Source organism: Glossina fuscipes, unplaced genomic scaffold (genome assembly GCF_014805625.2).
Source record: "Glossina fuscipes isolate IAEA_lab_2018 unplaced genomic scaffold, Yale_Gfus_2 1, whole genome shotgun sequence".
Lineage (NCBI taxonomy): Eukaryota > Metazoa > Arthropoda > Insecta > Diptera > Glossinidae > Glossina > Glossina fuscipes.
Window position 1 is genome coordinate 47,526,416 of NW_023998415.1, and position 23,201 is coordinate 47,549,616.

At 33.3% G+C, this 23,201-nt stretch overlaps 1 protein-coding gene across 1 annotated transcript in view; it reads right to left on the reverse strand.

The window, feature by feature from the left end:
- Positions 1-23,201, reverse strand: part of LOC119644979 (collagen alpha-1(XV) chain) — a 448,380-nt gene that overhangs the window by 25,466 nt on the left and 399,713 nt on the right. The window contains exon 23 of the mRNA XM_038044722.1: positions 18,918-19,097. Within this exon, the coding sequence (XP_037900650.1) occupies positions 18,918-19,097 (180 nt within the window). The remainder of the gene's footprint in view (positions 1-18,917; positions 19,098-23,201) is intronic.

Below are 23,201 nucleotides of genomic sequence, written 5' to 3' on the forward strand. Positions count from 1 at the left end.
ACACACACACACACACACACACACACACACACACACACACACACACAAACATAGTGAGGTAAACTATTACCTCATACAAATCCTAATTGGTCATGGTTGCTCCCGAAGTTATCTACACTGCTATGGACATGATAGTTCACCATTATGTCCGAGCTGTACACGGACGTGGAAGAAGATGTAGAGCACGCGATGTTCGTTTGCCGAAAATTCGTGGCGTACAGTCGACCTAAATGTGGTCCGCACGAGGTAGTAGATAGCATGGCCGAAAACCCTGAAGCACGGGCACTATGAACGACTTCGTGACCAACACGCTCCAGGAATTACGGCCGCTGAAGCGACAAGAGTGACAGGTGGGGAGAAGATAAATTGGAAGCCAACAGGGTATTTCACTAAAGCCTCGTTACTTGGAGCTCACTAATTGCAGCCAGTTACCACGAAGTAATCCCTAAGGGTGGTCCTTTGGAGGAGAGTGGGCGGTAGTTTTAGTATGTAGGCGCCATGGTTGGTGTGGATCATGCATGCTGCTCGTTCGGGCTATTAGTATAGTTGCAGGAATTCTACCTCGTGCTTGCATAGCAAAAAACACACACACACACACACCTGCAGCATAGACTAATACCATAGACCCACGAACACGTACACAGATGTTTGCATAACTAACAAGCAGTATAAAACTGTCAAAAACACATAAGACTGAAAACTCACAAATGTTCATCTTTTATGCCGTTGCGTTTCTCCTCATGCTTCAGTAACAACTTCGCTTACAAATGCAGATACAATGTGCATACATTTTTAGTTTAGATACGTATAAGCGGCAGAAGACAGTTCTCGTTTTCTTTATACGCAAACAAAGAACAAATGCAAGAGTTTATCTACGATGGACATATGCATACATACATAGAATATTTGAATGCGTACATGTGTGTGCGTTAGTATTTGTTGCTTGTTTTTGTTAGATGGTTGCTGTGTGTTCGTGAAGACTTTCCTTTCTACATGTTTTCCTTCATTTTTTTTTTCTCTTTTTTTGTGTTATGGCAAAGTATTCTCTTATCCAAGTGAAAGATTTAGGATCAAAACAAATGAAAATGTTATCATCAGGCAAATTCGTCAATTAAATACCCTAAACCACTTCCTCTAACACGATTTGTCATCGTTATCGTTGCCGTAAAACATCAAACATTATATCATTTCGCCGTATGAAGACTAATTTTTCTTGAGCATCTTTTTAAGAAGAATCTTTTGAGAAATGGATCTATCTAATCCAAACTTACCACAATAAAATTTTGTCATAGAATTCAGAAGATTCGATTTTCTTAATATACGAACGCTAATGTTTTGGTAAAGTAAGTATATGAAAGGGGATTCAAAAAGTGGATCCATGCCTGATTTTTATACGCTTCAAAAAATTTTATGAGTTATCAACGGATGTTGTCCCTAGGCTTTCACAATAAAAATAATTTATTTACATGCATGCCACTGGGGAATTTGTCCAAAGTGAAATGTTCGCAAGAAAAAGTCCTTTTCTGCTTTTGATGTCTCTGATCTTCAGATAAGTTAAGAAATGGTCAGTTGACATCTACTCTTTATTCAGATGTATGCATATATTTTGCGATAAATACATTCTTCGCAAACGGATTTTAATACGAAAATTTTTATCGCGATTAGCATCCACTAAAAATTAAACTTTGACTGAAGCTTTGCGACTTTGCTTTTGCATTCGTTACCTTGTTTTGATACACGAGTACTACAAATCTTCCTTTAGTTTCTTTCCGTTTTGTTTAATAGACACTTGTCAGACAAATGTACATTAACGCTTGAAATGAATTTTTCAAAGGAAGTCTCTTTTCCATAATTCAAAAAAATTTTATGTTTTGAATGGCAAAAGCATATGATATAGTAAAAGTGATGAAGACACGCTTCTTTCATAAATACAAGTAAAGATTCAAACCGAAAATAAGATACGCATATGTGAACATCAAGGTTTGTAATTTTAAAATCGTGACGTTTCGTTTATGTGTTTATTGCGATAGAGAAATAAGCGAAAATTTTGCAAATATTAAGCGAATGGCGATCATTTCAATAGACATAGGTATATGAAATAGTTTTTCGGTGAACTTTTGTATACACATTAGTTATTATCGATTAGTCGATTAATAAGGAAGAGAAGGGGTGTGTGTGTGTGTGTGTGTGTTTGTGTGTATGTGTGAAACAAATTCTACTCAAAATGTATCCTAAGAAAGGTAAGCCTTACGTTCACTCACATATGTGGATGCGAAAATCAGACGAGTGGGAACTTGTGATCAATATAAACGTTTTCTGTTTTCTGTTTTCTGTTTTTTTTTTTTTTTTTTTTTTTGATAAAATATATTCAGGAATTTTAGTTCAACTTACATACATATATTGAAGCGATTTTCTCATTTGCAAAATTATTGTTTGTTTCTTTTTTTTTACTTCATTAACTTTTCAATTCATGCTTGATGTTAAGAGATGTCTGGCAAATCTCCAATAGTTCCACGAAAGCAACATCTTCGGAGGGTTAAATTGAATGAAATGTTTTCAATGCATAATAATGCGCAGGGGAATGCGTATAATAATCATAAGACTTGAAACTACTTTAGCTGTGGGAGTTTGTCGGTCCTTCCGTTAAAATCAGGATTACGATCTCAATTTTGCAAAATTTATAGCTCATAGCTTTAACAAGAGGACGGAGTTTCATTCTTTTCTAATGAAGCGAAATGCGACACCTGGCGAAGGTTTTTTCAACAATCTATCGAAATAAATCAGATTACGATATGATTCCAGAAGAAGAATTCGTTCTGAAACTTGTATGCTTCTTCATATTGAATATGTATGTTACGATCTTCGGCGTACACAGAGAAAACTGCCACCAAGTCAAAATAATAAAAATATATGCGTTAGTATGATCGATGCATGAAATCAGTAGGTCCTAGTTCTATCTTGCAGGCAGGTATTAGAAGATGCAGCATACATATTGTGTGTATTATTTTTTCCTACTTGAGAGAATAAGTTCATCAAGGATGGCTTACAATCATCTTCGGAGGTTTCCATATGATATTATATTCCGTTAAAAGTAGAACCGTGAAATAATGCATAAGCAGTTATACTAAAACAAAACGTGCGTTTTATCGCCTATTGAAAGATGCTGCAGTTTTTTGATAGCATAGTCTCCTAGAAAAAGTCTCCTGCAAGAAGAACAAGTGCACAATCTGTCTGGCGAATCATGGAAGTGAGTCGATTATGCTTACTGCAATAACTTCGACAATTGAAATTCATACAAGTTAACTCAAGCGGATGAACAGAGAAGAAGCGGCGATTAGTAATCAGGCGCAATACACCGAAAAGCGGAGACCTTTCTAGCAGATGTTATTATTATAATAATACGGCGCTTACCATCTATTAAAGGTTGCACAAAAGCTTGTATGAACGACGAGGACGAATAAAAACAAGCAAAGTCATTTACTGAAGTGAAAATATTCGATATGCGATTGAAATTCTAACATACGGACAAAGCAAAGTTCTGAGGTCGACTTGCTGTTCTCGTTATCGAGCTAACACGAGAACGAGCTCCCGTTTTATCAAGCAAACGCTAACGATAAGTGGATTAATGGTACTCGCGTAAGGGCGTATGCGTGTTTGTTCGATATCGAACGTAAAATGTCATATTTTAGCTCGAAAACAAAATAGCTATCGAACTTTATGTTCAAAGGAAAAATATAGGAAAATATCGTTCGAAAAATTCATATTTGCTTAGCTTCGGAAATTCCAAATTTCTGATAAAATTAATAAAATCAAACAATTATTTTCAACACTTTCGCCTATTGATGCCATAAAATATGAAAAAGGGATAAATGAGCAAAGAATTAACGAAAAATTTCTGGATGCGACAAAATGTAAAAATATCGATCGGTTGACGAGCAACCACATAACGAGCATGTAACGAAATGTGATTCATTGTCTGTTGGGCAATACATGCATACATAGCCAAGTTATAGGCATTAAAAATTAATATAATCAGAGAATTTAAATAAACACTGATCTCTCCACTCACGCATTCAATTTATTAAAATTTATTTTTGCATAGTTTCTAATTTTTTCAATAGTCTTTTTAAAGATGTTGTTATGTCAGGTTTTCAATCTGAAATTCTCTTCCTTGCTTACTTAAAAGCGCATTTCACTTGCGATTGCAACGAAAAGGTATGGATTTGCACATGATTTTCACTTACACGTTCTTCTCTACGCCGACGTGTGCGCAATGATAGGAACCACATGATGGGTTCCTATTCGTTTTGCTTCGCCACATACCTACTCCTCTTCCTGTTCCTATTTCGTTTGTTTTTGCACTTAATTTTCTTTCTCTTCGTTGCAGGTTTTTTTTTGTTCACTTGTTTTGTGCATACACTGATGATATTACGTAATTCAGTACTAATGCAACGCACGAGAAGCCCAACTTGATACGAAAGCAAAGTTAGTACCATCAACTCGAAAAGCGAGCATAACTCGAAAATGAGAACCGTAAACCGATCCCTGGAAAAAGATTCCATTGCTACGTTTTCATGCTATCAGGCAATACTCGTATTACTATTTCAATGTTTAAATCTTTAAATTCTATTTATCTAGAAGCCAAAATGTAAAATTCCAATAGGGGCTGTCAAGACCGGGACCTGCATGTATAAGTGACTCGTATTCATTCAATTAAGATTGAGTCATGGTTTTAACATCTAAAACAAATCGAATCGTTTTTTTGTTGGAGCGAAATGCTCGATCTGCAAGAATTTCGTGAGAATAATTGAATAGGTTGGGATTTGCGTTCATATTAGTTTGCGAAATACATAATAAATGTACATACATATATATATATATATATATATATATATATATATATATATATATTGGTTTGTCGCATAGCCGTTTAGAAAAAAGTCGCACAATCGATCACAAGTCGATAAACGCAAGCTCAATGTAATTTCGACATAACACTAAGGCATAACACTTACCGATTGGGCACGCATTCACTAAGCTGTGGCCAGTCTCTATCTCCTTCTTTTTCATCAATTGTTTCTAACCATCCGTCACAGTGTTCGACGTGTAGTGTCATTAATTTCGATTTTACCCAACTAACAAACATAACTAACACATATTTGCTAAGACTATTCCAACTCTAGAACTATTTTATATTTTATACGTCTCTAGAAATAAATTCATCGTAAAGTAAAAAAAAAAAAAAAATTAATAACGAAAATAGGTGGGTACGTGGGAGTGACTTCTTTGCAATTACTAAGACAGTAATACGGGGTGAAAGTATTTTCAAGAGACAAGCACTTGTCTTACTTATCGTTATTGAAATTCAGACAATAAATATTACAGTAAAACACTAACTTGTGCAGAGAAATTCTTGACAATATAGATGGCGCTTATTATTTGCAAAAAAAAAAAAAAAAAAAAAAAAAATGCCTAACGTTACAGAATCGAAGTTTAAAGTTTGATGTCCTTACAATGTTTGGTAGTTATTTGGCAGTCATAAGTTGTAAGAGTTCTCGGAAAATCCTAAAAATGATATGAGAGATGACATTGTCGAGTGAACCTTCGCGTCAGACGAACGATAGATATGATAGACAAGATAGACAAGAAAAAATCTTCCGATATGAGAAAGCAATACGAGCGATAAATATTCCATTTGCCTACAACAACTTGGAACAACGAAAGTGTCGCGAGTATGTTTCAGCCGTGACGATATCTTCCGGCAATAAGGCGGAATTTTCGTTTAGGTTCGTAACCAGAGAGCTGGTCAATTGCTTCCCAACTGAGACGAAGGAAGGGAATTAGAACAAAGCAATATAAAATGATTGTCATCATCAATTATATCTGGTTGCGAACTGTCCCCAAAAGTAATCGATAGTAATAGATAAATGAATTTGTTTGAATGTTTGAAGAATTTCATATTGCTTACATATTTGTAAAAGCATATGGAATTTGATTGAGTTTCGAAAGCATATTACTGGTTATTTTCGATGAGTAGTGGAATAGTTAATAATCCATCCCTTTGCACATAATATATAGCTGTGCACAAGTGTAAATGTGAATTATAATCGAAAATTCTACACTTAAGCAAGCATACAGTATGTAGATAACTAGGCGAGTGTGTAAGCGAGTTTGCCTACTGTGTCAATACGCCTAAGTTTAAAAAGCAAATGAATATGTATTTAAAACTTATATTCAAAAAGATATGTAAATGTAATTTATAAATATATATATATATATATATATATATATATGTTGAGATATATATATATATAAAAGGTAAGTTTTGTATTTAATACAAACCTTACATATGTTATATATATGTATTAAGTTTTCGTGTGAAATCTTTTAATTCATTCCGTAAAATATTTATGTTTTTATGCATAAGCGTACATTTGTATTCACATCATTGCTGCGTTTACTTCATAAATATCAAACCTCCCCTTATAAATAATATTAAATAAAATTGTGATGTAAATACTTTCGTCAAAATATTTTCTGTTAAAAACTTATTTATTTATGTTTATTATATTAAGTGTATATATGTGTTTGAAAATGTTATTAATATATTACATATATGCCGGAATGCGTATAAATGATAAATGGAAATGGAAATGAAAATGAAAATGAAAAGAGTTTTGTTCTTCTATGATTTTATTTGCATTTTACAAAGCCTAACGTAATATAAATATGAATATAGATTTGTTTTCTTATCTAAATAAAATATTAGAAAATTATGTGTACACAAAAGTTAAAACTTTTTAATGATGAAAATTTCTATTTGTCTGCATGGATATAATTATTATTAATATTGTTATTAAATATTTGTCAAAAGTAATATTTAACACTTTATTAAAAATTATAAATTATAAATTAAATCACTTTGAATAATCAAATCGTGATTAAATTACTAACAAGTAAATAAGAAAAGAGAAAATGAAAAAAGAAAAAAAAACAGAAAACAAGTAAGAAAATTAAATTCGGTCGGGACGGAGTCTTCTATACCCATCAACGTATATCCTAAAAAAAAAAAAAAAAAACAAAAAAGAACAACATTTTCATGCTCCATAGTGCGAAGGGTACGTATGTGATTTTTTCCCTTTTCAAAATAAAAGTTTTTGGTATGTGAGCGTTGTAGGCATGTCCTTTGAAAAGTTTAGGTCAATTTCAACTTCTTTTGCGAATTTGTAGGCGATATCTTCATATTCATTTTCACTAACGGAGAATGTTTACCACAGCTAATACAAAGATGCGCAAACCGACAGATGGCCGGCGGACTTGTTTAAGTAAATGCCAGATGCAAGAAACTGGCCAAGAGTTTGCATAGTTTATGGGGTTTTTGGAAGCTTGCTTCTGCGCGTTGTAGAGGTGTTGAAAAAATAATTCAATTTTATACATTATAATTTTGGATTGGCGCGGTCAATTTTTTCCATTTTTGCACGCAAATGCTACAACATCGTCCATAGAATATGCGCTCAAATTTTTGGTCATTTATTTTGTATAGTTTATGAGTAATGAGCAAAAAATCAATTTTCTATTCTCTTTGAAAAACGTGCTGCTGTGGACGTGTCCTTCGATCAATTTGGCCTATTTTCAATACCAACTTACGTGCAAGAACTTGCAATGTTTCTGCCCAACTTGAAGACGATAGCTGCATTTTTGCGGCCAGAAGAATGTTGCACAGATGGACAGACGAACTTGCTTAAATCGATTTAGGATTTGAAGAAGATGATCAAGAATATATATACTGTGTGGGGTCGCTGGTGTTTCCTCCCGACCATAGCAAACGTTTTGACAAAGCGAATGTACCCCTCATCGTTCGGTGATGGGGGTGATGTTCGTTATGGCAAAACTGTTCTTTTATATTAGAAGAAAAATGTGGAATAAAAATGCTTTCATATATTATAGTCAAGCAAGATCGACGATTAAATATCGCACACAAACACCTGCGTCCCTTTCCCTAATAAAAGGCAAATCATCTTGCCTAAATTGCAAAATATCAAAAATTGTGATGATAGAAAAGCTGCGAATCCCTATACGTCTATGCAGCCTAAGCATGACATAATAAGCCGATATATCGAATCGTTATATTTATCCTAATAATTTGCTTTATGAAATACTTGGAATTTGGCTGGATTGACGCCATCCGATCCGAATTTTTTGCATTCATTTATAATGCCAGCAAGTTGTTTGCCCTGGCAGCATATGTGAATGGCTCAAATTTGACCAAAATATCTCGAAAATTGCATCTTGTAGATTAAACATGAATTGCACGGAGGACCGACGTTAAAGCGATTTGAAAAATGACTGTAAATCCAATGATTTAGAAAAAATTCAATCTGTACATGGTGATGTCTCTCTACGCTTTACATACATCTGTCCGTATTTAATATACCATTGCAATAAGTAGTGTAATGGATAGCTGTAATTATTGTGAGAAGATAATGCTTGATTTACTTGGTATATCATATTTTTCCCAAGAGAATATCTAAGCCAATGGATTTGGTTTTGAAATTTGATTTTAGAACGAGAATGAGAAAAAAGCTGCCCCATTAAAATCGGATACTCTAGGTAACAATGATTCAGAAAGCGTGAAGGTACATATACGATATATTTAAAAAAAAAAAAAGTATTATTTATGGGCGATGGAACTCGTATTCTTTTACACTCATCATATAGTAAATGTAGAAATGTGAGAAATAAATGTTCAACAAGTATTTACTATGTATTGTTACTTATAGTTTTTTTCTTTTTTCTTTAGCGTGGGCGTGTATCCGGAAAGTTTTTTGAAAATATTTAATCGAAATTTTTTAATAGATTTTAAAATGAATGTGTGTTTTTTTAGACTCGACCTGTGGCCGTTCATAAACGTTATATATGTCGAGTTTCATTTTAGTTTTTGTGATCGGCAGTTTTCCTAAGACAGACTATCGGCAGACAGATTCTGTGCTTATCTGCTCACACACATACACGAGGGCACGAACGGACAGACGTACAGGCGTCTCCTTGCATTGTCATCACATCACATAGTGTTCTGCGCAAAGAAGCTGAGAAGCCCCCACCCCGATCTGGTTAGCGTAAAAACATCGTATGTGCAAAACAAGTTTCTGTACACGATTAATAAATGTTAAATTAGATATAGTAAACACGAACACCGTACGCGCATTAACCGAAGAAAAATAGTTTGTCGATATATGCTTGAAAAGTTGTATAATACAATATTAAATTGTAGTATAGAAGAGAACTGTACTGACTACGAACCATTTACTTTACGCAAGATATGCTTTAAATCAAGCGCCCCTTAACTGCCCCATTCCTTTCATACTTGAATATCCTTTGTATATGCACATATATGTGCATATATATATATATAAGATTTTAAGTTTGAGTTAACTAGCAATGAACCAAGATTCCACTTACAAGACAAATTACTTTGCCAATTGTGCCAATTAGGTGGATGCAAGCGTAGTCATATTGTCATCAAAAAGCGTGCTTTGATACGGAGGTTTCAAAATTTGAAATTTCTGTTATGTAATAATTCATCAAGTTGGCTACATTAGTGTCGATCGTGAGCCCGGCAACGTGATAGAAAGAACTTTTTTTGAAATTGTGTAAAATTTTGTGCAACAAATCATGCCCCCAAGGTGTCATGCTCTTGTTCTTGCTTAATCGTGATTATGCGTATCTAATAGAACAGAAGCGTTCTCGTGAGACTAATATGGAAAATATTAGTTAGAAATGGAGAGTAACGTGGCACAACGATACATGTCGAATATGACGGCTCACTAGTTCATAATAGGAGATAACAATTTGTTTTCTTGTCATAAGTTTTGTGAGTTTTTATCAGGTTTGGTATTGTGAAACAATAGCCAAAAAGTTTACTAAGTAACAAAGTTGACAGAAGATAAGAAAAAAAAAAAAAAAAAAAGGCTGCTGGAATGCGGCTTGTCACGCCTCTGTGAGGTTGTTCAATACACGGCTGTAAATTTCAAAATACCCTGCAAAATTGATGCCCAGATTTTCCAACCGATCTTTTCCCAAGTGAATCAAACAATGATCAATTTTTGAATTTTTATCTTTAAGCTGACACGTAGAGTTTGTATTCAGAAACCTAGCGAGTTTCTTTCAGCTTCCGGAAAAGCTTCTCTTGGTATCTGAGAAATGATACCAACGATATGATACCTATTGCGGTTATTATAAGATTTAAGGGCCCGGGGACTTAATATTGAAAGTGCGTTACGTTTTATTGAAACTCATGAATTTTAAAAATAATAAATGAAAGTTCAAATATAGTAAACAGCATGGAGTAGCGTAAGGAATATGCTGGAGGAATTCAGCAATTCCTTGTATAAGTTATTGCGCGTATGCATATAAAAGTCAAAAAAGTCAGATAATTTTTCAGTTAGACTTTGAAAATGTTCAACTACTTTTGCCTTTCGATTTCGTAATATACATACCTATATTATGTATTTGGTTCAGTCATATTCATATTTATTCATATTCAAATAATAATAATAATAAGCACTAAAAGCCCACTCATGAATATGTATGAATACTTTTTGATTAATATATGAATATTTGAAAATTTTCATTTTTAACATTTGGCTTAAATTGAATGAAAAAAAAGAAAAAAACAAAAAAAAACAAAAAAAAAAAAGAAAAGAAGAATGCATTTTTTTATTCTTTTTAATAACATCATGAATGAAATTTTGTTAAAAGACGTTTGTTTATTAATGTCGATTAAATGTATGCTGTATATGCATACATATGCATATAGTATCGTTCATAACTTTCTTTTCTAATATACGCTTTCATTTGTAGTGTTTGATATGCATTTGTGTATGTTCTTATGTATGTGTTTGTAATTTGCATAAGAAACAATTTTAATAACCGTAAAAGTTTTCCAAAATACCATAAAAACGTGTAGGAATGTATATGCGTATATGTGTATGTGTGTGTATGTGTATATATATATATATATATATGTTTTTTGTGTGAAAATTGTATACAAGGATATATCTTTCTGACAGTTAGCATTAAAGCGTGTTCGGAAGAGTTTTTTTCAAAGAATAATTTGAATAAATATTAATGCAGAGGAAAATTTTGGAAAACACGATTACGTCTACAGTTAAACAGTCAAACGCACATGAACGCATTGAATGGGGAGCACATACGCGTTATATACATATACATTTATATATGAAAGTATCCAAAAAGTATCGGAAATTGCAACTAAGAATTTCACCTTGAATTTTTTTTTTATTGAAAATGGAAGTTTCCATTTCCAGTTCATGTTATATTGTAGGCGCATCCTTCGTCACAATTTGGTTCATTATCCATAGCACATAACGCTTTTGTTCAATTTGAAAGCGTCATCTTAACTCTTGCAATCGGGGGAAAGTTTACAATCGACATTTATATTAGGGGGGCCGGCGAATATATGAACAAGCTGACTTGCTTAGATCGATTCAAAAATTATTCATTTATTTTTTTTAGATACGCTAAAGCTGCCTTTTCGATCGGACACCGGGACATTTACTTTCAGCCACTCGGTTGTAAGTTTAAAAATTAAAATTTATTTGATCTGATGATGTCGCTGTCTGTCGTTGCGGCGGGTTGTTCTTAAAAACGTTTAAAATCGTAAAACTTGAGATATAGAAAGCGGTATTTGTAGTAAGTAAATTGACTTATTCATCAACACACATGTCTGCAATTGTTAAAGCAGCAAATAAATGTTTAGAAAAAGTGATTATTATTATTATTATTAATTTAGCCAGAGAATAAATTCTAAGGCTAAAGTCTCAAGTACTAACGTCTAAGGCTGTCGGCTTTCGGCTTTTCTTTTTTATTTTATTTTTTTTATTAAAAAACTCTAGCGCACTTGAGATCGGAACCCACGACCACTGAGTTGCTATTCGATATCCTTGCCTACTCGGTCAGTCAGGCGAACTTGGAAAAAGTTAAAGAAAATATTTTTAATAAATTTTCTTTTATGTTTTCATTAATAATTTCGAAATGTAATATAAAACATAACTAAAAAAATAAATAAATAAAGCGCTATATATGTATACCCGATACTTTTTGACATGAAATCAAATGTGTATACAAATGCATGTACGTATATATACATTTTGTGTATGCATGTATATATGTATATATATGTGTGTGTGTGTGTATGTGTAGATATGTACTCGTCCGTTTGTTGTTAGTTTGTTGCACATTTAGCTGCTTCTTTTCTCTTCATAATTGTACATACGTGTAAGTATATATATATATATATATATATACATTGTTTGTTTTGCTTCTTTCAATTCTTTTGTGTGTTGATGACTTTTTGTCGTTTTATTCAATTGCATTTAATTATGCAAATGGGTTAAATTCTCTAAATGCACATATATATATATATATATATATATATATATGCATATGCATTTATATGTGTACATCTTAACACATTCATATGGGTTTGTTCAGTTTCGCTTTTAAAGGGATTGTTGTTTACAAATGTCTCACTTAAGTGCACATAAAGAATGTGAGTAAATTTTCGATAAATATGAATTAGTTTACAGTCCGTAACTATGTCTGTGCGTACGGTATAATCTATTCACTTTGGTAGGAAATTTATTTGATTTCATCCATTTATGAGTGAAGGTATTTCACATTTTATTAAATTATTACTAAACTGGGTGTATATTTTTTTGATTTCGTCTGTCCGTCTGATTTCATTCAATCAGTATTATGCAATAAAATTAGTCTATGTACCCTTCGCTAATTTTAGCAAAGATATATTAAATTTGTTTGCTTGTATTCAACACCTGGCAACTCTTGAAACTCACGCGCCTTTCATTATATCAATCGTAATTAAAATCATTCTCTGAATAGTCAGTCTGTTAAACGGTATTAGATGAAAGCAAATTTCGGATCGATTTATTTTGTTGAAATCTGTATATGCAAAAAAAAAAATATATATAAAAAAAAAAAACTACAATCCATTGTTCGCGGAAGGTTTTGTTGTTTTTTAAATTTTTGAAAAAAATGATCAAAAGAAATTTATTTTGGCAAATATATTTTCAACTTTTATACCAAGTTTTGAAGGGCGCGACCCCTCACGCTCTTTGCTTCCTTATGAACATAAGTACGGACTGGCTAGAAAAGATCGAATCAATACTTGATTAATGAACGATAGAGTTAATACACTGAAATTAATAGTAACGTACACTGTGACGTAACTCGCGAACATTAACTAATTTTACACCTAAACTAATACAGATTCAATTGTAAGATATTCGATCTATTTTGCATTGTTAACAATAGTTTTAGTATCGTTCAACGCTTAATTATGATATCGAAGTCGAACATCGAGGACTTTTCCTCGGGATTTTTAATGTTTCCGAACAATGTCTTGTCAAACTTTGCTTTTTTTTGCGTCAATCTAAAGATTTTAAGGACACACTTCCATTCTATACTCATATGACTTTATATTTATAAACCATAGGTTTAAAGCTTTTTTCTTCTTCTTTTTCTTTTTCTATTTATTTCTTTTTTCTTCTTTATTTTTTAAGTTTCATTTGTTTAATTTAATGTTTGTTGCTTCCATTTGAATTTATTTACAGTCCTTGTCTTATAAGATTTACACTTTAAACCGTAGATTAATTTATATTTGGCAAATGGCAATTGTTGCAGAGAGAATTTTGGAAATATATAATTAAATCTATATATGAGTGTATATAAAATAAAAATAATTGTGCGCTGCACACATGCTGTTGAAGATAACGAAGACATTTATTCGGCTGATACGAAACTGATACGTAATATCTGTTTAGGCTCAAGCAAGCGGCGAGGGGGTAGCAAGGTACGATATATGGCGCGGTAGACTATCTCCTCTCTTATTGGACCGATTCTAATCAAAATTACATATAGTATTAATGATATACAAATGTAATAATTTCCATTGCTCTTCGTTAGCAGCGAAAACTAAACTTTTCGAAAGTAATGGTTGGCATCCTCTAAGAGTGATGATCTGTCTCTTGCCTATGCAGTAGACGGCACAGGGCCAGTCCAAATTAGTCGTCAACATTTATAATTAAAGGTAGAGCTGTCCTTTAGGTCATAAACCGTGCTCGTAAAGCTAAACTTATAACGGTTATCATCACAGATAGTTTATTGGTTAAAAAAGTCACTCGTAACCCTTTAAATTTCATCTGGAATACGAGTAATAAAGTGAGGAATACCATTACCACATACGGAGAAAAAATTAAAATTTTTTGAATACTAAATCAAACAGATCTGCCAGGATATGCGAGAGCAAACCTATTGGCCGGATCCGCAGCCTCCGCACTTTCAATTATAAACAACACAATGGTAAACCCACAATGGTTTAGCTTCAAAAGTATCGAAAGAAAACAAATAGAAGAGAAAGTTAATGACAATCGTTCACAGTACTACCATCTTCACGCCTCGCTTCACCACTATATCGAACCGACGTCGGGAAAATCATGATCAGAACATTTGCAAGAATCTGATTTGGACATACGATTGCAGCACATCAATGGATATTTAAGCAATCTATTCCCCCGATCTGAATATCAAAATCGTTCTGAGATTCGAAGATTAGCTTACGTTGCATCTAACCCGATAAACATGTTGAAGATACCTCAACAAAACATTGGTTTTGCTAAAGCTGCTAAGCTAACCTGCTGCTAATCTACGTTAAGAAAAAAACAGGAAGAACTATCGGTGCGATAGTTTTAGTGGCTAGTGCTCATTTCCCCTTTTAGTTCTGGAATTTATATCATTGCATTGACAGGTAAATGAAAAAGAAGGATGCAATAGAATGTTTTTGCACTCATCCAGATCGATCAGTTTATCGTAGGAACGCTTACGATCGCAACAATTGAGATAGAAACCTGAAATGATTAGGGCCGACAAAAAGTTGTAACTTGAAATTTCCTCGTTACGCAATCACTTATCTGAAATTCAGTCTAAAACTGAAGTCCGAAAAAGTCGAGGACCACTAACCAAAGCAAAGTTATAATCTGCACTTGAGCGAAACACTAATATAAAAATATAATTCTCGTACATGAAGCTTTACAACCTTTTGTGTTTTGTTGACGCGTTACTTAGACAATGTATAATAAAATATATTTACATCAAGTATTATTTAAGTGAGAGTGTGTTTATAAGTATTTTTCAGCAACTATTCAAGTTTCATTCATTCTCGATGTTAAATTGTAACAAACTTTTGATAAGTTATATGAACGTATGCTCCTCAAATCGTACAGATCGTGTATAACAAACGTGAAATTTATATATGAAAGGGTTTGTTTATCTGAAAGGTGAAATATTACATATTTCCTTAAGTGTCTAGATATGCCAGACGTGAAGACCTACTAAATATATTCTTGTTTAGCTTAGGTACATATATACATACACACGTACCTATACATTTCTACGCTATATGCATAAAGATGTATTTTGTTAAACACTTTCGGTGTACATTGAAATCAAAACTTCTGTGTGTGTGTGTGTGTGTGTGTGTGTGTGTGTGTGTAGTAAAACATATTTAGTTGTGTACGCGTTTGCGTATGTTTTTGTGTATTTGACCTACTACTTACTGTTGCGGCTGGATGTGTGTACGGTTGCGTCAACTTAACTTTGTTGGCCGGTTTGTTTCTGTTGAAATGCTTAGCAAGCATCCGGCATATGCATAAACTGTTTTTAAGCATAACTTTCTTGCATAAGTCATAAAGCCTAGTTTTACTGTGTGTATATATATATATATATACATAATTATATGTAGAAGTAAATATGTATATGTGCGTGTAAGTAAATAACCATGACTACGTGTTTTGCTGATTCAAATTTACAAACATGCATGCACAGCCATTTGTCTGTTTGCCTCTTAAAAGGATGTCAGAGTTTGAGTAAACTTATATTATATTTAAGTGCATGTGTGACGAGCACATGTAAAAGCATTTGTGTCTGAAAGAGTTTCCACCAGAATATTAGAGAGAAAAAATTTAAAAAAAAAAAAAAAAAAAAAAAAAAAAAAAGTATAAGAAAGAAAAGGTAAAGTCAAATTATAACATTAAAGAGGAAGCACGCACAAACGTACACGCATTTAAAAACGGATAGATAGACAGACATACAAATGTACGCATTCTCATTTTAAGCGACAAATGAGTTAGTTTGTCTGCTTTAGACAAAATCAAATTCCGAGATGTAGAGAGATGAGAATGAAAGCCATATAAAAACTATAAGAGGGTACAGGAAAACTTTTACAATTTATTCACAAATTTCAATGCGTAATAGCTTAAGGTTATGAATTAAGTGTAGCAAAGTAAGCAAGCACACGGCCCAACACAAATATAGACCAGTCAAGGGATAAAGTATACATATATATGTAAATGTATAAATAAGTGTACTACTATGTAGCGTACGAGATGTGAATAAATGCGTAATGAATGGAATGAGTGTCGTTTTCATTACTTTCTTAATGCATATATGCATATATATTTATGCACTGCGTATGCACAATATCGTTGTTAAAAGACAGGCAGGCGTTGATGTTTTATTATAATGTAAATGTATTACATTTAATGTGCTTTGTTTTCCGGTGCATTTTCAGTTTATTTTAATGCTGGCTTTTTAAGTCAGGAAAGTCGGGAAACAATTTTTCTTATCGTTATTGTTAGCAATTGGGTTAGCAAATAATAATAATAATAATATTAATAATAATAAAAAAAAAAGAAAATGCAAAAGATTAAGGCAAACTATACTAGTATTTTAGCAAAATATTTCATAGAACTAATGTAATGACAATTTTAAATATTATATAATAATTTCTCCATGAATATATAATATATATATTCATTTGAGTTATAAAGTTACTCTCATCTTATGTCAAACTTTAACTAATGATATCGCAAAAATTTTCTATATTTAATCGATAGACGGAGCGACACCCTATCTAATTATAGCATCTATCAGAGATCGTTTACTATTGAGCAGAACACAATTCTCAACTCTTTTAATCCCATGCATTTGTTGTTTTTTTTGAAAGGCTCATGATCTCGCATGATATAAGTTAATGCTATAATATAAGTTAATGCAATTTATTAAAAGGGATTAAAAAAAAAAAAAAAAAAAAAAACTCATAAAAGATAATGGTTTTAAGTTATTTCGAGTACAAAACTCATTCGAAATAATTACATTTAATAGGATATATGTTTTATGCAATTATATTTTTATTGATTTGATTTGATTAGAGTAGAAAATTCGCGCCAACTTCATCAAAGATGAACCTGCCAATGAGAATATCGTCATCACGAAATGTCCATCGTCCCGATGAAGGTAATGCTAGCAAACTAAAATGTTTTCTTTGTGCATCACATACTTCTGACTCTCAGATTTCAATCACTCAACGAATTATACATTAATTTACTTCATCTTATGAAAGAAAGAAGATTAAATTTAGAGTGACATGTCTACATGTTCTCGTTGTTTCAAATATATGGATATAATATATATATATATATACATATAACCACACAAACGCAGTTTCTCAGCAATTGATTTCACATAGGTCAATAAGTCAATTATGCTGCAAGTCTTTTTTTTTGTAGTTTTCCCCTAATGTTTTGATAATAATTGGGCTACTGCTTAATAGACAAGCAATCGTCACACTCGAGTTGAACTCCCAATCCGCTATACTACGATTGGTTTGCTTTGAAGGCACACGCCAGGCTGCAGCGATACCAAGTCCATCTTTCTTTATTTTATCTTCGTCTGCAGCACTACATGCATGTATGCACATCTCCTAATTAAATTAGACATCGTTTGATCAAGTAGTCATAACAAAACAAAAAACAAAAAAAAAACCTGAAAACATAATAGTGAAGCTAGGCCGACAATTAAATATCCTACACCGCATTGTCAATACAATACAATTGTTATTTCTCTCTCTCTCTTTTTATATGAACTTACTATTATGGCACTGTCTATTAAAAATTAGACCTCTTTACAAATAAAGTCTTACTTTCCACAAGAATGATTGCATTACTATTATCATCTGATTTTCATCAGGAATCATTGAAAATTAGACCCTTTTGTCTTATGAAGTTCAGATTTCGTTGTATTGAAGGGGATTCAAAAATTGCTACAGTCAGAGTAAAGTTTTCATATTAATTAAGAATGGCGGAATGTCATTGCTTAGCCATTTTATATGGAGATTGATCGAAGAAGCGGATCGATCCAAATCATTTCTAATAGCGTTCGTCGTTGGGTGAAAATACGTCAGTGTACGTTAGTCATCAAAATATCTCAAAAATTGTGACCTATCGTTTCAACACACATTTTTATGGGCAGACGGACAGACAGGCTTAGAGGTGAGTCTATCTTTAGCCCTATTGCGTGCTCCATACTTCCGTACAAACTTAATATAACTTGCATCGCAAGTGGTGTAGGGTCTACAAAAAAAATTATTAGGCTCCAGGTAGGTCTGGATTCCCAACTTTCCGAATTGTTGTTGATGCTATTAAACCCAACGTGCAGTTATATGGGTCGCTCCTAAACGTATAATTAACACAACACATTCAACAACATTCAGCAATAAATTTCTCACACAGCAAACGGATAGAGATAAAGAGAGAAGACATCAAATATGAGTCTGAATCAATCAGTACAAGGAAAAATAGGTCCGTCTAAAATCTCTCTGCTATATACGTAAATTCGCACAAATACAATACAATACAGAAATAATCGTATACCAGAAATAATGTTAATCAACAACAATTGATTCGACCAACAAAAGTGTAGAGATTTAAGTGAAATAAAAATTTTGATTAAATTTATGGATTAATTCACTATACGTGACTTACCAAAGCGGATCGGTTAAAACGTTTTTGCCACTGAAGCTATAGATGCGTGGTGCTTGTGAAAAGAAGCCACCTTGACCATTAAATATGCCTTTCCAGGAATTGAATAGAACATCACCACGCGTATTTACAACAGGTAGTTCACGGTCGGCAGCTCGTACAATGGAATCAAGATTTTGTACTCTGAAAACAAAAAGAAAATAAATATAAAGGGAAAATTTTTTTAACACGAAACCATTGTATGTACCAGGATATGATAAGAAGAAAAGATAGATAGATAGATACAAAGCACATTTCAAGTTGGTTTTAGTTCATTGCTGAAGTGGTGGTGCTTTAGTTGATTAGGGATGAAAATTTACTTAAAAAATTTTTTTTTTGTTTTTTTAAAAAGCCAAGTTAGGCTTCTACTTAATTTTGTCTACGGATAACAGATTATAATCCCTGAACTAAAAGCTTTTGCGTTTTGCTTTGCATCGAGTTCATGATGCTCTATGGTGAATTTGATAAATAAAACAAGACGAAGCATATTAAATTCTACTGAAAAGATTGCATATACCGGAAAAAAAAAGTTCTTTATGCAATTACCACCAATAGTGTTTATCAGTTAGCCCAACGCTATCACAGCAGTTTCGGACAAAATAGTCAAGAATATGGCAACCCTCTCATTTGTTGTTTAATACATATCAACATATTTTTGTTTTCTTGTTTTTTCGACATTAACCAACTTCTCTTAATATTTATCCTATGGCTTCCATCCGTCTCTACACAACAAGCCAAAAAAAAAAAAAGCAAATATTTATTCTACCCACAGGAGGTACTGTCATATTGTTTCATGCAGGTATTCTCCAACGGAAGATATATTCAAACGTGTTTGAAGTTGATATTCTTTGTGTTGATGAATTACATCGTTATGTCTCTAACTTGCCTTAAAAGCCTCTTCTTATAGATGGGGGGGTTAAACGAAATATAATTTTTTTGATGGAGGAAAACATTAGTTGTCCTATGAATGAACTCCATAACACTGATGATAATGAGGCCGATTTGGAAGACAATCAAAATGATTGTTAGGAATGCAGCCGAGAAAACCAGTCCCAGTCATGAATATGATAGAGAAGAGAATGAGAATCCTATAGTGGACCTTAAAAGAGATGGAATGGGCATACTCATGAGCATTCGTCCCATCACACTGGCAAAAGTAAAGTAACCACCAGCCGAACGTATTGACTCAAAGTGAGATGATTTCTCATTACTTTTCGATAAGGAAATAAAAGCATAGACAGTGGCAATTGACAAATAGGAGAAAACGATCCAGTATTGAATTTGTTTTCGGCCTATATATATATATATTTATGTCCGTCGAGTTGAAATCTTTCGAAATCAAACTATAATACAAGATGTTCTTGAAAAGTATGTTTCAGGACATGATAGCCTTGCGCACATATAGCGACGCGCAGGGACATATTACGCTATTGTCTTTTGTTTAGTTAAATGCAGTGAAATGCAAAGTGTGGCTTTGTGTACGGAAATTGCGAACGGGTCGAAAGGTGTGTGTGTGTGTGTGTGGGGGGGGGGGGGGGGGTGCGGCAAGAGAATGCTGAAAAGCAAAGGAGGAAGAAAGTAAGAGGTACGGAAAGAAGAAAAAGAGAGAACGAGAGAGAGAGAGAAATAGAGAGGACGATAAATTTATCGACGTAACGGACGACATTCGATCTTTGGATACTAGGTAAACAAGATTAAACAAGGTCAGAATAGTTGTTGCGTAAACGTAAAATTTCGTTTATGTTTTTACGTTTTTCTTCAATCGCCTCTGAGATTAAGTTCATTTGGTACCATTGAACTGCGACTTTTAAGGTAGCATAGGTTTTACGTACAATTCTTAGGCAATCTATTTACAAATTATTCACAGGAACTTGTACGGTTTCGTCCGTTCGAATATTACAATTCAAATCTCTTGCCTCTTGACTGACCTTACCTTTCGCAAATGTTCAGATTATAAACCCTTTTACAAGTAAGTTACCAATATCTATCTGCATTGGGATATAATGCGTTATTAGTGCTATGCAAACTCAAATCGTCAATTGTTGGGATTTTTCGAGCATAAGCACAAAAAATATGTCTTTAAGAAACAAATATCGAGAAATATCGCATCATTATTAGTCAATGTGGAGGTTATATCTGATAAGCGCATTTTGTACACAAATACCCTATCGTATTTCGCACCTTACCGTGTCCAACTGATTGAGAGAAATCAAATTTATGCAATAACCTGCTATACAAAACCTTGGCCTAAATCAATCTTTCCTTTCATATGAAATAAAAACAAATTTTTGCGATTTTATGAAATGATTTGATTTTGATTTTTTTAAAATATAAAAATAAGCATGAAGCATTTAATACTCGCGCATGTTAATAAATACACTTTGTTCAAATATCGACGCAATTTCGAAATTTCAATAGATCTGCGACAATTCGTATATCTAAGAAATGTACAAGCCTGGAAATAGTTACTGACGATATCCGGTGGATTTTTCGTAGCGAGTTATGGGTAGATATTATGAATGGCTATAAAGCGGAAGACCGTCGTAGTAGTACAATTCATAAATTACGTTGCGATAGGGGGAAAAAAAAACTTTACATAAAAAGATGAATTATTAAAGCATTTCATTAGCCTGCAAACAACGATAAACTAATAACTAAACTAACTAAAACATTCATAAACTAAAAACTAATAATAAATAATAAAACATTTCATAAATATTTCAATGGAATAGCTAAAGAGTTTCGTTACTATAAAGCAAATGTCAGTAGCAGACTTGAATTGGTTTCTGGGCTTTGATCATATTAATATAATTGTACTAAAGCGTCTTTTATTATTCATTTAGTTTTGTTTTGCTTAATTTTCACGAAAGAATTCTCTTTATCTATATTTTTGCATTTTTGATAACCGAAAAGATGTTGAAACCATTCACTTAAGATCGCTAAAGTCCCAAACTGATTACTTAGCTAAATAAACATTTAACATTGAACATTCAAAAAAAAAAAAATCATTTACTCATCGTTTACTCAACTTATGTAAAAACAAATAAAAACATTATAGTCGGGCAAGGCAAAGGTAATCATTCAATTTCGTACATCGCTTCGTCTAAAGTAAGCTTTCGCTTATTTTGTTCATCAAATACAAAAAGGTTTACTTTGTTGTCGTGGGAAGGCAATATTTTTCATGGAAGGGCTTCAGTTTTCTTTTTAAAATACCAAAAATTTGATCTGATTGCCCTATAAAAGCTCACTTCTCATCCTTATCGTTTTTTATATGAGAAGAAATCGCAAAAATTACACTTATGCGATCCAAACTGAGCGCAGTGAATCTATAGGACAGTGCCATTCAATTTTAGTAGCTCGTAATACACTACACCTTGCTGACTGCATTCGTTTGCACAGCAAAACTTTATGGTCATGAATGTTCCGCTTGGGTCTTGATACGAATGGTCCATGACTTTTTGGGCTTGGATATTGCCGTGGCAGGCCCAATTCTCATCACCAGTTACAATATGGTACAGAAGCCTGGTAAGCAATGCAACCGCGAAGCTGAAAGGGTTTGAAATGCCATTTTCAGTCAATTCGTATGGCGGCCATTTCCCCTCCTTTTACCCATCGCATGTAAGCATCTCGAAACAGTTGAATCATCAATTGCTTTTCTTGGAAATTTTGAGCTGGATTTTCGTTCAGTAAGTCTTACGATTCAAAGTTGCCCCACTGGCACTGCAAAGATTTACTAATGTCAGTTCAACAAATTGAACGATGTATTCTTGGAAAAAGGGCCAGCAATAGCGGCTAAAAGATACATGAGCATGACTCTCTTGCATGGGAACGCTCGGCCGCACGTTGCAAGATTTGTCACGGATAGATTGCTGCAGCTCGAATGGGAAGCTCCGCCACACTCAGTATACTCACTAGACACGGTGCCTTCTGATTGCCATTGATTGCTCAAATTGGATGCAGCATGGTTTGGATGGCATGCGGTTCCGCAAAGTTGAAGAAGCGCGAAAATGGGTCGATGAATGGATCGCCGCCAAACCAATATCGTTCTTTCAACAGCAAGGGTGGGAAGAAGTTGTACAAAATTATGGAAAATATTTTGATTAATATACAATCTACAAGTTTTTCTCAATAAATGCCTTTTGCAAGTGAAAAAATGGCCAACATTTTCGCCAGCAACTAATAATTTTCGGTGACTTCGTCCCAGAAATCATAATAGTGTGAGATATTTTTCATGCGAAATTTTTTTGT